Source organism: Micropterus salmoides, unplaced genomic scaffold (assembly GCF_014851395.1).
Source record: "Micropterus salmoides isolate LMB-PRFRI ecotype aquatic unplaced genomic scaffold, ASM1485139v1 Ms_hic_scaffold_20, whole genome shotgun sequence".
Lineage (NCBI taxonomy): Eukaryota > Metazoa > Chordata > Actinopteri > Centrarchiformes > Centrarchidae > Micropterus > Micropterus salmoides.
The window spans coordinates 19,772,600-19,789,365 of NW_024041151.1; the positions used below are offsets into that span (position 1 = coordinate 19,772,600).

At 39.4% G+C, this 16,766-nt stretch overlaps 1 protein-coding gene across 1 annotated transcript in view; it reads right to left on the minus strand.

Annotated features, from left to right (window-relative positions):
* Positions 1–16,766, minus strand: part of si:dkey-112m2.1 (transmembrane protein 132C) — a 163,291-nt gene that overhangs the window by 98,634 nt on the left and 47,891 nt on the right. Inside the window, exon 3 of the mRNA XM_038734596.1 lies at positions 14,056–14,980. Within this exon, the coding sequence (XP_038590524.1) occupies positions 14,056–14,980 (925 nt within the window). The remainder of the gene's footprint in view (positions 1–14,055; positions 14,981–16,766) is intronic.

A 16,766-nucleotide genomic window follows, 5' to 3' on the forward strand; every position in this document is an offset into this window, starting at 1 on the left:
TTGTTGGTGCCAAAGCAAGGCATCAGTTGGGGCTTCTGATGTCATCTAAGATGGTGCCTGCCTTTAATGAATCAAAAGCTCCTGTTAAGTTTCATCGTTCAAATTTGAAATGCGTGAATGAAGCCAAAAGCTGTGGCACAGTTCACATGAGGCAAGTCATTACTTAAGCACATTTTGTTACCGTAGGGCAAGAAAAAATGTTTTTATTATTAACAACCAGCAAAATTATGCTGGTTGCTTCCCTTAGAGTTTTTCTGCTACACCTTCTCTCTCTCTCTCCTTGTTTATTATTTGTTTGACTGTGTTTCAATCTTTGTGCATCTCTCTAACCCCTCTGTGGGTGAAGCAATTTCTTATAGCTGGGATGAGTTAGAGCATTTTGTCTGTTTCTGTGGCTGACTGTCAGTTTCTAAAACAGGCACCCGATGTATGACAGCCAGAGCATTTCATCATTTCTCTGCCTCTCTCTTTATTTCTTTGCCTGAAGTCCACATTAAAATATGCATGACTTTGAGTTTGTGTTACAGCTGTCAAGTCTGTGGGATCAAACTAATCAAAGTAAATCCTTATGAGAAACATCAAGGATAAACAAATGATTAGAAGGCCAAGCTTGTGAATGTCTGGGAGAGAACATGGAAGAGAGAGACACCAACCCAGAGTTAGCCAGCAGAGCTTATTCTGCCAGGACTGCTTCGCTACCTAATCCCACCCTGTTTGTCAACGCCTCTAGCCCTACATATCACCTTCAACTCAGATTGCCGGAGCTGGCGTTAACAGTGTTGCAGAAGTTGGAGTAGATGTGTTGCCTGAAGACGTTAACAACAGTGTGATAAGTAAAGGAATTGCAGCATCTGCAGCACAAAAATAAAAAAATAAAATCCCTCACAACAATCTCCCACTGTTGGTGCTCCAGTAGATTTATGATCAAATGTAGTTTCTGTTTTAATGTTGCAGCCCTTAATGTAGAGAGCATCTGGCTTTATCGAAAACTCTCAATTGCAATCCAGATTGTTTGGGTCAGTGTTTTAGATGTCAAGGTTGATGTGTAATCATAAGCTGCAAAGTACATTCGAAACATAATGGTTGTCAAGTGAATTTCATTTTCATATGACAAAATCATACATTTGTCCCAGAGGGCTTAACAATCTGTACAGCATGCACCACATACTAGTGGTAATGATGGTGGTCTGAGAACAAATTTAAGAGCAACCAGTCATTATTATATTGTTCAGTGTTAAGCACATTATCCTGATTTATCAATGATTTATCACTGAATGTCCATAATTAAGTATTTGTTTAATTGTTCTTCATGTACAGTTCAAACATGATTATTTGCTTCTCTTTGCATATCCTAATTGGTGTCTATTGTAATGGACAGTAAAATGTGAGTGCCTCATTATTTTTAAGATGATGATTACTTAGAATTCAAGAACAACAGCTTCCATGAGTCGTAGCCATATGTGTGCGATCCAAACCCCAAAGCTGTAGTCTAGGCAGCAGAATAATTCTTATTTTATCTTGGTTAAATGACAAGGTGCTCAAATTTGACTGCACATTTTGACTTCGAAAAATAATGTGGAAACTTCATGAAATCTGTGAGGAGCTTACAACTAATATGAAAGAGGTTTAAGATCTTTGGGAACTTTTAGATATTTTATTCTGGGTTATGTGTGTGAATCAAGTGAAAAGATTTATTCAGTCGTGCTTCTTCAAAATGCAGCAGATTAATGAGACCTAAAAGATAACGAACCTGACCTCCATATTCAACAACCTACAACAGGTTCTCACTTGAATCTGAGAAGTGCAGTTGATTTTAAGATTGTATTGATACGTTTGTATTGTATTGTTTTCATACATAAGAAGGTAAAATTCCACTGCCAAGTTCTTGTTACAGAGGAGCAATATAGAGTATCCTGACTAGAAACATCATAAACTGGCAATTCATTCATTATTTCTATGACTTGTTATTTATCCACCTATATACTGGATATAATTGTGTATGTAACGTTTGTTTTGTGAGTAGCATAAACAACTCTGTGCTGTAAAAATGATAAATAAATCTAACTTGTGCCTTGTACCTTGACCATATCAGCCAAATGTCCACTGATAATGTTTTCATTTTTTCCCTGACCACTAAAAAGTCTTCATCTTTGCTGGTTTGTTTTAAAGAACAGTCATATGGCGGTAATTGGTTTTGAGTGTAGATGACACCCGCTGTCACACAGCTCTATGAGGGAGGCTACGGGGAGACATTAACACTTCTGGATGACAAACATACAGTTTTCTAACATAATTAAATTTGATTTTATGTTGAGAATCCTGCTTTTTCTTTTTTTTTTTTTTTACCAACTATGGGTATTAATGATGTCAGAGGTATGAATCTTAGTAATCTCAGAATTAGTGGGTTTTTTTTCACTTTTTGTAATCTTCAAGGGGTCTTTTGTAGTTGTCAGTGGCCTCTAGCAGTGAAGTTTCAGATTGCAACAATTACTTTCCAATGCCTGTGTTTGTGTGCATGCTCGAATTAATGAGCGAGCCAAAAAAGAGACTGACACACCGGACATGCCATCACTGCAACTTAGTTAGTAATATTTTTATCAGCTTGATGTTGAACTAATTCATGCACGTTACATGATAACAGTACATTGACTGCACTTAGCCAACATGATATGTCGACATTATAACTATTTGTGTATCTTCCACTGGCAGTGTCAGCATAGCTATTTTTATTGGATGACTAAATATTAAAATTGAGATTGTTGCCACACTTTAGTATAACAGTTAGACCACAGAAGTAACATTACCTTAACTTAACTGGCTGGCATGGGTCTTCCACTGTGTTGTCATCCAGCACTGTTATGTTGCATTATTGTATTTTATGTGGGTCATGTAAATTACGGCGACTGAAACCAGTGAAGAAGCTGTGTACCTGAGTATCGGTAAAATGACAATAAATCTAAATTGAATGTTACGAAGCAAACACCGTCAGAGCCACACTAATGTAGCTGGCTGCCCCTGCCTTCATTCAGAATTGGTTTTAGAAATCTTCCACATTTGCTTTGTACCGTTACATTATGACTTGCAGGCTAAAAATAACACTTTGACATAATACCAATGATACATTGGCTAGCAATATGAATCACATTAGCTGGTAATGCAATGCAAGCCATACAACTCCAGTATTTTGCAATGAAATTAGCAACTGGCTGGTGTTAGCCAGCGAGCCAGCGTTATCCAACTTGAGCTTGGGTTTTGGCACAACTTTTTTTTTTAACCCTTATGTGGAGTTTGTGTTGTGCTGGCAGACGGTTTTGGTGTTAGCGGACTCCATTTTCGTTAGCTGTGGTGTTGTTGTGTGTACAGTTCACAGTGGTGGACAGTAACTGAGAACATCTGATCAAGTACTGTACTTAAGTATAAATTTAATGTACCCAAATACTTTTCATGCCACATTCTACTACTACTCCACTACATCTCAAAGGGAGATAGTTCGTTTTACTTCACAAATCAAGCTTTTTGCACACAAAACATGTTCTGCTTTACATTAAACTACCCAACAGTTTATAAAAGTCGCTACAGCTGAAATGATTAGTTGGTTGACAGAAAATTAACTATTTTGATTTATGTCATTTTTCATGCAAAACATTTCATGGTTCCAGTGTCATAAATTGTCATGAATCTTCTTTTTTTTAAATGATTCTAATCATCTGAATGTAGTGTTAACAATGTTAAGGTTTGGACTGTTAGTTGGACAAAGGCATTATGAAGGTGTCCCTGTGGGCTCTGGGTAATTGTGACACCATTTCTCACTATTTTCAGATTTTTTAAAATATATATATATTTTTTACAATCACTCGATTAATGGAGAAAATAATCAGCAGATAAATTTATAATGACAATAATTATTAGTTGCAGTCCGTTACAAAATAGTTCAAAATAATTTCCACCTCAACAACTACAGCAGTGAAATCCTGCTTTTACATGAATGCATGAGTAATAATAATCTCATGATGTAATATATGCATAGGTGTCATTTACACTGGGGACATGTCCCCACCACTTTTTGAAATGGCTGATATTGTCCCCATCATTTTTTAAAGCATAATTTGTTAAAAAACAATTTAGTTTTATAAATTTAGAAAGGTTTGTTTACACATGCAATGAAAACATGCAATGCAATTAAAATATAGTAGAAACAAATATGCATTGTCTTAACTTAAGCTAAAAAAAAAACAACAAGCTAATGATTATAAAATGACCCCAAAACGTGAACACAACTTCTTGACACAGCTTCTTTTTGGCTAAGTATTCAGTTCTCTCCCTTTGAACATGACAAAAGAGGAGGGAAGACTAAATCATGCCTTCATATGTGCTGCCTCAGCAGGGATGATATTACATGAGAAAAGTTGATCTACTGGAGAAACAGATCTGAAAGCAACAGAGTGACTGAGAGCTGCACTGACTTAGATTCTATTATATTTACATACTGTATTTTGAAATGTCACCTGCCACCTGAATTTTGTGTTTCCTTTTACATAAATAAAATCATTTCCACCATAAATTGGTGCAGAAACTTTCACCAGAATGCAGGAAATGAAGTGTTTAAATATCAAAATTTCCTGGGTGAGGTCCCCCAGACCTCCATTCATGTATCTTGGCATTGAGGGTATCTTTAAAAAATTGTTTAAGGATGTTTTCATCTGATTCTTGTGGACCTAATATTGCCTATCGTGACTGAATGATTGGCTGTAGCGCCCTTTCTGTATGGTCTGTTCTGCACATGCTGCCCAACGCATATGTAAACATTGTAGTTAACAGAAGCCCGTGATTTAAAGACTAAAGATTAAAATCTTTATTTACAACACAATATTATACAAATACACAGGGAATTATAGCATTAGTGTAGCCACAGAGTTCAATAGTGTTATGTGGGTTATAATGTTATGTACAGTGTCTTGCAAAAGTATTCGGCCCCCTTGAACTTTTCGACCTTTTGCCACATTTCAGGCTTCAAACATAAAGATATAAAACTGTAATTTTTTGTGAAGAATCAACAACAAGTGGGACACAATTATGAAGTGGAGCGAAATTTATTGGATATTTCAAACTTTTTTAACAAATAAAAAACTGAAAAATTGGGCATGCAAAATTATTCAGCCCCTTTACTTTCAGTGCAGCAAACTCTCTCCAGAAGTTCAGTGAGGATCTCTGAATGATCCAATGTTGACCTAAATGACTAATGATGATAAATAGAATCCACCTGTGTGAAAACAAGTCTCCGTATAAATGCACCTGCTCTGTGATAGTCTCAGAGGTCCGTTTAAAGCGCAGAGAGCATCATGAAGAACAAGGAACACACCAGGCAGGTCCGAGATACTGTTGTGGAGAAGTTTAAAGCCGGATTTGGATACTAAAAGATTTCCCAAGCTTTAAACATCCCAAGGAGCACTGTGCAAGCGATAATATTGAAATGGAAGGAGTATCAGACCACTGCAAATCTACGAAGACCCGGCCGTCCTTCTAAACTTTCAGCTCATACAAGGAGAAGACTGATCAGAGATGCAGCCAAGAGGCCCATGATCACTCTGGATGAACTGCAGAGATCTACAGCTGAGGTGGGAGACTCAACAATCAGTCGTATACTGCACAAATCTGGCCTTTATGGAAGAGTGGCAAGAAGAAAGCCATTTCTTAAAGATATCCATAAAAAGTCTCGTTTAAAGTTTGCCATAAGCCACCTGGGAGACACACCAAACATGTGGAAGAAGGTGCTCTGGTCAGATGAAACCAAAATCGAACTTTTTGGCAACAATGCAAAACGTTATGTTTGGCGTAAAGGCAACACAGCTCATCACCCTGAACACACCATCCCCACTGTCAAACATGGTGGTGTCAGCATCATGGTTTGGGCCTGCTTTTCTTCAGCAGGGACAGGGAAGATGGTTAAAATTGATGGGAAGATGGATGGAGCCAAATACAGGACCATTCTGGAAGAAAACCTGATGGAGTCTGCAAAAGACCTGAGACTGGGACGGAGATTTGTCTTCCAACAAGACAATGATCCAAAACATAAAGCAAAATCTACACTGGAATGGTTCACAAATAAACATATCCAGGTGTTAGAATGGCCAAGTCAAAGTCCAGACCTGAATCCAATCGAGAATCTGTGGAAAGAACTGAAAACTGCTGTTCACAAACGCTCTCCATCCAACCTCACTGAGCTCGAGCTGTTTTGCGAGGAGGAATGGGCAAAAATTTCAGTCTCTCGATGTGCAAAACTGATAGAGACGTACCCCAAGCGACTTACAGCTGTAATCGCAGCAAAAGGTGGTTAAGTATTAACTTAAGGGGGCTGAATAATTTTGCACGCCCAATTTTTCAGTTTTTTATTTGTTAAAAAAGTTTGAAATATCCAAGAAATTTCGTTCCACTTCATGATTGTGTCCCACTTGTTGTTGGTTCTTCACAAAAAATTACAGTTTTATATCTTTATGTTTGAAGCCTGAAAAAGGTCAAAAAGTTCAAGGGGGCCGAATACTTTCGCAAGGCACTGTAATTGCTGGTGGGATTACTGCAGCGATAACGTTCCTCTCTATTTAATGGCACTGTCAGAGTACTGCATGGGACGGATCGCGCGAGGGTAGAGTTTCCGACAGGACATGGGGAAAAAAGGAAGTGTCTTACACTGCCGCTGACTTACACGTACGGAGTTCCTGGTGTGTGTGTGTGGGCGTATCCTGAGGGTGCACACTGCACATTAGAACAGTGAGTTACTGAGTTCATAAGATGTTAATTCTGAATTCCTGTATAAAGTGTTGAGAAAATAGTATTCTGTGAATGAATGTATTTTATATTTTATGGTAAATTCAAATATTTCAACTTGAGTTTAGCATTATATGTCTAAATTAATGTATTTATTTATATTTGTTTTTAATTTTTCTCTATTTGGAAAAGGCCACTACTGTTGTCTAGTGTAGATTTTGACTGTTTTATAGATTTTGTTGTCAAAAAATTAGGTCTAGAGTTCCTGTTAGCAGTAACTGAAGTATACAAGAGTGAGTGTAAACTAGTTTAAGGCAGCTGTTTACATATTGTGAGATGGTTAACCCCTTGACGCTGATTGTCACAAATTCGCATCACACCTCTTCCTTTCAGACTGCAAGCCAAGTTAGCGCATGAATTCTATGTACTATAGTGCACTGTTAAATCACATAGTTGAGATCTGATGCAATAAGCAAAAGACAAGTAAGAAAGCTATTCCTGTGTTTTGTATAACCACCAACTGCCTTAAACCCTTGACTTTACACTATTAATGCTGTTCTCATTTGAGTCAAGTTGGGGAATAAAAACCCATAAAATTTATTGTGTGTTTGGCCTCATCATTCCTGGCCTGGACACATTAGCATAAAGACTCAAATTATAAATAAAGTCTCTTGCTCAATTTGTTCTTGTTATCTGGGAAAGTATAATAAGCGATTCAAACATAGCCCAAGTTGTGCAATATTAATAATTTTTTCTTGTCAATAGTACTATTGACATGAAAAAATATTAATATTAACCTCCAATACTACATAAACATTTTTAAAGTTAAACTCCAATCTTGATATGCATGTTTCCACACCAGTATCAACAGTTAACATTCCCATTGCATGTTGGCATAGTAAGCAGGCACAAATAGAAAACCAAAGACAATAACCTAACCAGCATGACTGGTGCATCTGTTTATTGAGGGAAAAAAACATACATATTTAAAAAAAAAAAAAAAACACTTATTTTTTTAAAAATTGTAATTATTTGTCCAATAACATCATAAATTCATCAGATTCATCTTTTGCTGCACTGAGCTATGATTACCTACCTGCTGCTTCTGCTGCGGCATTACTTTATGTTATCGTCTTCTTCTTCAAATCCTGCCTTCTAGTCTGATGAACTTTGACCTACACCGAGACCCGCGCTCATGCCACGCCCCTCGTTCCTTCGCTCACGCTGCTGTCCGCAGCCAGACCCTTCTCCCACTTTTCAGCACAAAGTGACGACCTTGAATATATACTAGTATAGTATAAGAGCAAGAGGCTCTTACATACAGTAATACTAACACTAGACCAGATACGGAGCACCACTCTCTTGAGAGAAGATCTTCCTTCATTCTCTGTGCTGCCCTTATGAAAAGCCTGCAGGCCTTTCACAAGTTCAAAGCAACCAGAGAGAAAACCAAAGCGACCTCTGATCTCTGTCGATACTCAATGCCTTGGAAGCATGTGTCACTCTGAATGGTAAGGCCCATTCGTACAGCCCTCTGCCAAGCTGTGGGATCACAAAAGTCCCTCGGGGACATGCGGCCTTACCAAAGGCAGATGGACAGAGCGAGAGCAAAGGAAAAATGAAGAGGCAGCAGGGAAGTGGCAGGGCTATATATTCTGGGCTTCTAATGCCCAATAAATTCATCAGTTTAGGCACAAATTCAAGACGAGAAAAGTGATGGAAAGTCATTTCGGTAAAAAATACAAGGATTCAAATTACTTGCTGCAGGCAACTGCTGATTGCTTTGGGGTGGCAGGGCCCAATAGAGAGTAGGATCTAAACAGTGAATAGTCTCCCCAGGCAGCAAATGACTTATTACTAATTAATGAGTAGATGAGAAAAGTCTGTGCTTTTAAAGTAAACAGTGGTGAGCAGGCCAACTGAGCAAACAGTAAGCGGGAGATGGGCAAAGAAGGGCAGAAGAGGGTAAAGAGACTTTGAACTGTATGTTGAGACAGAATTGACTTTTAATGCAAGGCAAGTCTTCATTTAAATATAAAAACAAGTGGGTTTTTGCCACTGTTTCAGCACAAAGAAGAGGAACTTGTCAAGCTCAGGGAAAGCAAGACTCTGACATAAAAGGAGAGGGCATGTACAGGGAGAGAAAGGTTAAACAACACAAGGAAGGGGAGAGAAACCAAGTCAGAGCGGCAGATAAAATACAAGAAAAAGTACAGATAAGTACAGAAAAGGAAATGGAAAAAAGACATACCTATCTTGGGTGACCTTTAACAAGAACTGAATCACAGAGGAGTGCAGTCAAGATAAGGGCTATACACTGAGGAGAACATCTTTATTCCAACCTTTCCTCCTGATAATATTTCAGCAAACAATGGCCAGTAACAAACAGCCAAGACGCATGACCTGCAAAACTGAACTCTGTTCAGGATCCGAATCAGCTGACAGGAAGTGCATCACGTCTGCATAACATCTGAATAACTCCAAACCAAAGCTAAATCCACTTCTTTATTCATAGCACTGAACTTACCTCCTTCACCTGAATAGTAAAACAACTCATGCTGACTGTCTGTGCTGGCACGGCATAAAGAATCTCATACGTATACCTTCACACTCTCAGATATTAGAAATTCATTTGCATTCATCAGCAACACTGCCCCTGGGGGATCTGTGAAAATATGTCGGATTGTTTAGTCAAAATTACAATACAGCTGGGGCAATTTATCTTTTGAAAAGCCTGTTAATTTGTTCAGAAGGAAATGGTGTTTTCATTTGCATGTTGAATAAGGAGTAGCTGGAGAACCCTTTTCCAACCTGTTACACCACTCTCTCCATGGCTAATGAGGCAGGGAGCAGGGAATTACTGATTCCACCAGGAGCCTTTAGCATGACAAATACACCATGACTTTACAGTTGGCACAGAGCATGTCCACATGTATGTGTGTGAGAGTCAATGTCTGTGTGTGTGCACATACTATATGTCTGTATGTTTTTCCTACAGCTGCAATTAAAACGGCTGCAATTACATTCAGCACAATTACATTAGATTAGTTAACATTATACAACAAGGCAAATAGGAATAATGGCCAATAAAATAGTGCTTCGGTTAAATGTGTTGATTTTTCTGTGCAGCTAAATAGCTGTCAAGGCATCGGTATGTATGATAGTTCATTCACCCACAGTATGTTACGCTGAGGAACCTAAATTTTAACCGAAATGATTACCCGCATTTATAGTAGAGAGTAGGATGTAATGGTGGTATAACTGTATAATCTGGCATGATTTAAAGAAGGTCCAGAGCAAGCAGGAAGCTTCTGGTCAGAGACCTGAGGCGAATGTGGAAGTCCCTTAAACCGGCATTCTATTGCACGGCCATCAGGGGGCGACTCTTCTGGTTGCAAAAAGAAGTCTGGCTCCATTAGGAATAATGGTAAAATGACCCTAATTCTCACCTGATTTATTACACCTCAGTAAACACTTTCATAATGAGTTCATGGTCTTGATCGCTAGTTTCTAGTCTTCTTCAATATAACATGATGTTCATTTAGTAAACATGGTCCTATTTAGAGAAAAATAGACCAGAAAGCATGCTTCAGGTCGGGATTATCTGTAATTGACAAATCGTTACCATGGTGACCTGTCAATCAGGCTAGAGTGACCCACTGTACCCACGGCACTGTGCAAATTTAACCATGATGACTACATCTTATATATAGTCTATGGTCCAGAGTTAAAAAGAATCCAAAGGTCCAAAGAATGTTTTCACATTTGACAGTCAATGGTAGCTAATGAAAAGAACAGCAACTAAAGCTAAAAAAACAAACAAAAAAATGTTATCTCATCTATGTGGCTTTTAACAACATTTTGAATGAGACAAAAGAAAACGTAAGCTAAACTTGACAAATATCAGCTGACTTATTACTAGGATGCCAAGATTTACAGTTTAGGAGACAATAGATCTCAGTCATGACAGCAACAGTCACATTATCACTTCCTCTATAGCGGTTTTGCCTACAAAATAAAAGCACGAGAAGCTTGTTTTCTGCAATTCTGTATTTGGAGTTGAACTGAGCTTTTACTTTGTAAAATTCAGAACGACATTAAAAGAGTCTGTAGCCTGCTTGACACACCTCTGAAGAGCCATCAGAAAACGTGATTCCCCTAAATGTCCTCTGCCTTGAGATACTGGGGAAATGAGAAAGCGTCCATAGGTTGATGATGCGGATCAAACACCGAAACAAAAACACTGCAGAACACGCCGTGATCTGAGAAACATTAGCTGCAGAATCCATTTGTTGAAGAGAGAAAAAAAAATTGCCCCAAGGTGGGATTAAACATTCAACCCTTGGATTGCAAGTCCTGCGCCTTACTATCTGAAATACCAAACAACATGTCCGCGTGGGTTCTCTCTTGTTGCTCCAGCTTCCTCCCACCGTCCAAAGACATGCAGGCTAGGTTAATTGGTGTCTCTAAATCGCCCTTAGGTGTGAGTGTGAGTGGTTGTCTGTCTATGTGTGGCCCTGCGATGGACTGGCAACCTGTCCAGGGTGTACCCCGCCTTTTGCCCAATGTCAGCTTGCGACCCTGTACACAGGATAAGCGGTTGACGATGGATGGATGTTCTCATCCACCATCTAATGGTTGAAACTATTGCTCCGATACAAAACTTATTTGCTGGCCCCTGCTGTATATTATTACTACTTTTTCTTCTTCTTTCGTAAGTATTCAACATAGTGATGAGTGACTGCAGTGCCTGAATTCTACCAGAAGTAGAAGAAGAAGAACGCAGTGACGAAACGTGTTCTGTAGCGCTGTTTGTCCGTTTTCAGATACTGTAGAAACATGACGACGCAACGTGGCGACATCCACGCGGTTATGTAGATATAAATGGCTAATTCTAAGGTAATAAAAACATAATGTTTATTATGTCTTTGAAATATTACACACTGAACCTTTAACAGCAAAATCATAAGTGCAGTGAAAGTTTGAGGCATGTTGTCTCACTTAAGGTTTTGCAGAGAATACTGGAGTGTATAATGAGCTTGAAAAATTCAAGGTGCTCTGTCCAGGCAAATGCAAGTAATCCAACGTCAGTGAATCACTTTGTAAACAATACGTTAAGAAGATTATACACCCCAATATTTTCCCAGAGAACCAAACCGTTTTATGGTCTTATCAAAAAAGCGCAGAAAAGAGTAAAAAGAGAAAAATTTAAGAGTAAAAAAAATTGGATTCCATCTGACAGCAGTACATGTAGGAATAAAGGCAATAAAGGCTGTCCAGAGAGCCTCTAAGTATTCTTTTTCCACAAGTTAAAGCAGACTGTGGTGGAGGAGAGTAAAGATAATAGGGAGGAGATGGGAGTTTGGATGTTCAGTACAGAGTACAGAGTTTGGTAAGCTCGCAGTCAAGTACTATAAAGTAGCCTGCTATTTTCAAACACTTTGAGGTTTAATCTTTTGGTTGCTAATGATGTATTTTGGTTAAATTAATTACGTCCGTGCTATCCCAACGGAAAACATAAAAAGATGAACTTCTGAACGATTGGGGTGCAATACTGGTGCAAAAAGGCACTAAAGGAAAAATACCGCCTTTAAAGTTCCCATTTACACACACGCTGACAAATATGATAAACACATACTGCGAGCGCTAATACTTCATGGGAGTTCATCATCACTGGAGTGAGAGAAAAAGCAATGAGGCATTTTGGCAGATTTCCTGCTCACCCAGGGTTGACAAATTGCCAAGGCTCTCTGTCACAGCTCCACTTTAAGGCTGCTAACTGTTTCATCCACCATGATTTAGATCTCAGGCATAAAAGTAGCCCAGTGGAAATGCATATTCCTTACACTTTAATTTGCATCACACAACATGGAGCAATTACAGTCACTTTGAATGGTAATTTGTACGAGACAAAGCTCAATGAATCAATAACTACTTTGTTGTTGATGTGGAATCACCTGAGAAAAAAACACTTCCTCAGACAGGCAATTTTGAAGGTGAGTACATGAAAACAGTCCTCATAAATAGCACAAAGGTGTAATTAAGGTATTTTCCAGTCAAAACAATCCCCTCCAGCCTACAACGCTACAATCTCTCTCTACTTTCGTTCCAAAATAACTTACAATAACACAAACAACAAACCTTCTCTGTAACACTTTATCCACTGCAATATTAAAAACATTTCTTCTACAGCAGCCAGTAAATCTCTTCTAAAAAGAAGCCAAGCTAAATGCGGGCAAACTTGTTTTTAGGCATCGTAAGGTGGTACCAAAGCGTAAACTTAACCTCTTAACTGTGTCATAAATTAACTCTCTTGAGACTTTTCTCTTAATTTTCAGCTTTTTACCTAAGTTGAACATCACTGAAATAGCCCATGCTTCAACTTGTAGAAAATTTGAACTGAGAAATTGAAATAAATACCAGGTTTCAAGTTGGTCCAGAGCCAAGATTTGGTGTGTTGTGAGCTCTTTCGTTGTCACTGAAATAATGTTTCAGAAAAATGTCGGCCTCCTGAAATGAACATTTTTCCAGCTAAAGCAAAGTAAGACAACGACGTGCGTGTGTTGTGGCACTCTTGGTTACCATTGTCTTGTTTACATTTCTTACATTCAATTTTTTTTCATTTGTTATATTATGTGTCTCATTTGCTGCATTATGTTTTTCTGATTAGTAGACAAAGTACCTAAATAAACATGCCTAACTGATGCTAGGCTGTGGACTAGCGGTGTCATGGCAATGTTGTCTGTGGACTGTACGATGGAGCAAATCATAAACTTATCATACACATATTTGTTAGTATCTAATGCCAGAGATCAATGCCTGATATTTGCCAGATTTTGTTAGGGTTAGGGTTGTAAAATATTGTCTCCAGACCACTATAGTATTGTAAATACACCATTGGTCTTTATCTGGGTTGTCTACAAACTGTGATCTCTTGAACAAGAAGGCATATTTGACAAGTTTGCATAGCATAGCTACATACAGTGCAGTATTTTGGGAATAAATAGGCATTAGTAGGCAGATTAGTTATACGCTGCATGATTCATTTCAGACAAACAATGACTAAGAATTTATTCAGAAGGTTCTTCCTGTTGTATGCCTCAGTACAATTTTTTTTATAGATTGGCAGATGGGTTTGCTGTAAATGTTGTTGTTCACTGTCACATTTTATGTGTTTTCATAAAAGCCTACCAATGCTTGTATGTCCAATGACTTCTGTTGGAATCAGTTTGGAAAATGAGAGAACATTAGCAGAGCAGCAGAGTGTGTTCTCCCAGGAGGAGGCTGACTCACCTGAGGGTGAAAATTTGTGCTGAAGAGAGTGTGGAGAGAGCAAGAAAAGTAGAGACTGTTTCTCTCTGCCGGATGGGTTTGGAGGGAGCCATTACCACAAAGTTGTTGTCCAGCTTCAGCTCCGACAGCGGCTGAAACAGCCTGACACTCCCAATGCGCTGCATCGGTGTATGCCCTGCAAAATAGCCCATCGGCCTCTGCTGGTCTGTGCGAACTGGGCTGCCCTTTCTTGAATCCTCTGCGCTGCAGTCTCCACTGTCCGTGGTTTGAACCATGTAGTAGAGCTCCACAGGAGTGCCCTGGGCTTGCTCAGAGACCCTCTGCCTACCCGGCCTGACTGTGGGCGGACTGAACCAGCTGGCTAGTGGCTCCAGCTCAGCAACACATATCCCCAGCTCACCTTTGAGCCTGCATGTCCCACGCACCTCTTGAGTCTCATGGAAAGCGAACATCCTGACGCAGGGCAACTTGTGGATGGCGCTGTAATCATCCCAGTCTCTCCCTGCAATGTAGAACAACACTTGAACCTTTGGCCAACTGGGGTGAATCCTCTCGCTTATAATATATGTGTGGACCTTCCAGTTGAATGTAAAGAGAGGTGATGATGATGTGGATGTTGGCACTGGCGATGAACTGAAGGAAGGTGTATTAAATGGCCCTGGCAGAGTCTGCAGCAGCTCCAGAGGGACAGGCTGCTGGACAGACAGTGGCCCATAGCTAGCATTGACAAAGGGCATCTGCCGGGCCTGCTGGATGAAGAAGGACTCTGTGCGAGCCTGCAGGCTGGAGTTCCTCATTAAGTCCTGGTTTGCCTCCTGTAGGAAGAACGCTGACTCAGCATTGAGGATCCGGTAGCTGACAGGCAGATAGATTGGCGTGGGGCCATACCTCTGCAGGCCCTCCAGGATCACCTTACTGTCCACCACTGAAACAGAGAGAAAATGACAATGAAGGAGATGATGTTTTGTTACCTTTGTTTCAGCAACTGAATTTAAAACACCTGTAATAATCCAGGACATGTCTGGTCATGCATCATGGAAGCTGTATGAGGAAGATTTATTGTCTAAACCTTATCAACAAAACCTGAGCAAGGTGTGAAATCAAAGAGCAGAATGAGAAAAATTGAAGGAAATAACTCACAACCTTGATGGCGGCGCTTCACATTTAACATAACATTTGCATGCATTGCCTCCAACCGGAGGTAATCATATCTACAGTCAGTGCTAGTGGTAAATGTTAAATGGTTTGTTGGAGACATTTCCATATGATATCACTTTCATGAGCCGCTGCTCTTATTTAAAAGAATTTGTTAGAATCAATTCGAAACACTTGCGTGTGGTTTGCTTATCAGGCTTGTACCATTCCCTCCTGCTCTCGATCTTTTCCATTATGACTCACTAACTCGATCTGTTTTTTTTTCTCCTCAGACTTTATCATCTGTCTTCTTCCTGCATCCTTCCTTCTGTCATTCCAACTGTCTTTTATGCTTTACTACTGTCAAGTATGGGACGTTGGCACCAAATGCCTGGTCACATTCTCAAGCTTTGTCCCATTCCCATACTGCATTAGTAATTCTAAGCAGGTTACGAGCATGTAATGCATTCACCCTGGAAAACTGACAAAGTTACATACTCAAAAAAGTTAATATGTATGTATAATAATAAAAATAAAAACAGAGGAGCTACAGAAAACAGAGGAAAACAAGTATTAGATCTTTGAAAAAACAGATTGGTTTGTCTTGATAAACTTCAATTGGCAGTGGCATTTCAACTCTACAGTATACTTTCTTGTTAGTACAAAATGTTACTGCTGCAAAAACATACATACCTCGAAAACTTGTGCATATCATTGGGAAACTATTTTTTTTTTACTTATCCATTCATCAAATATTTGAATCTGGAAACTTTGCTAATTCCCCACGACCCTGTACGCAGGATAAGCGGTTGACAATAGATGGATGGATGGATGAATGGAAAGCTAATTAACACTGTATTCTGTAATCAAATTTTTAACATTCGTCAAAGTGGCACTTTTAAAAGTATAAAATCTGAATCTAAAAATATGTGAATACTGTCTGTATGTCCAGATTTGACTAAGTTATGTCTCTCAGCTCTCCCATGCCAGCCTGAGGAGACAGGCCTCACGTCACCTGTGTGCTGAGGTACTGAATACATATCTGTTTGGTACTGGTAACAGAACTCAGGGATCATAATGACACCAGTATTGAAATAAATATTTAAACACGACACCCAGCCTTTGTTGTCTCCCAGCCTCTCTCTTTCTCTTTCTTAACAGTTTTGGTGACAACCAGAGCTCACCCCTATATTAAATGAACGAACCTCACCAGACGCTGCTTGTCCCTAAAACCTTCTTCCTTCCTTCCATCCCTCCCTCTCTCCACCCTGTAAATCGTCCCCACCCGCCCTGTTTCTCTTTGTCATCAAGCTCCAGATATTTGGACTGATGGAGTAGCCCATAAGAGCCCATTGATTTTCTGTCTCGAAGCCTCCTTGCTATTGGAGATGTGGCGTGGCAGTGATTTGTGACAATCCATGGCAGCAGAGCAATAACAGGCTTGCCAGATGGACAGAACCAGCATCAGGCACAAGAGCAGCACTTCAGAAAGAACCATCCGAGCTCTGAGACAGAGAAAGGAGTATGTAGTGAAAGATTACACCACCCCCTCAAAACCCTGCTTCACCTTAATATTT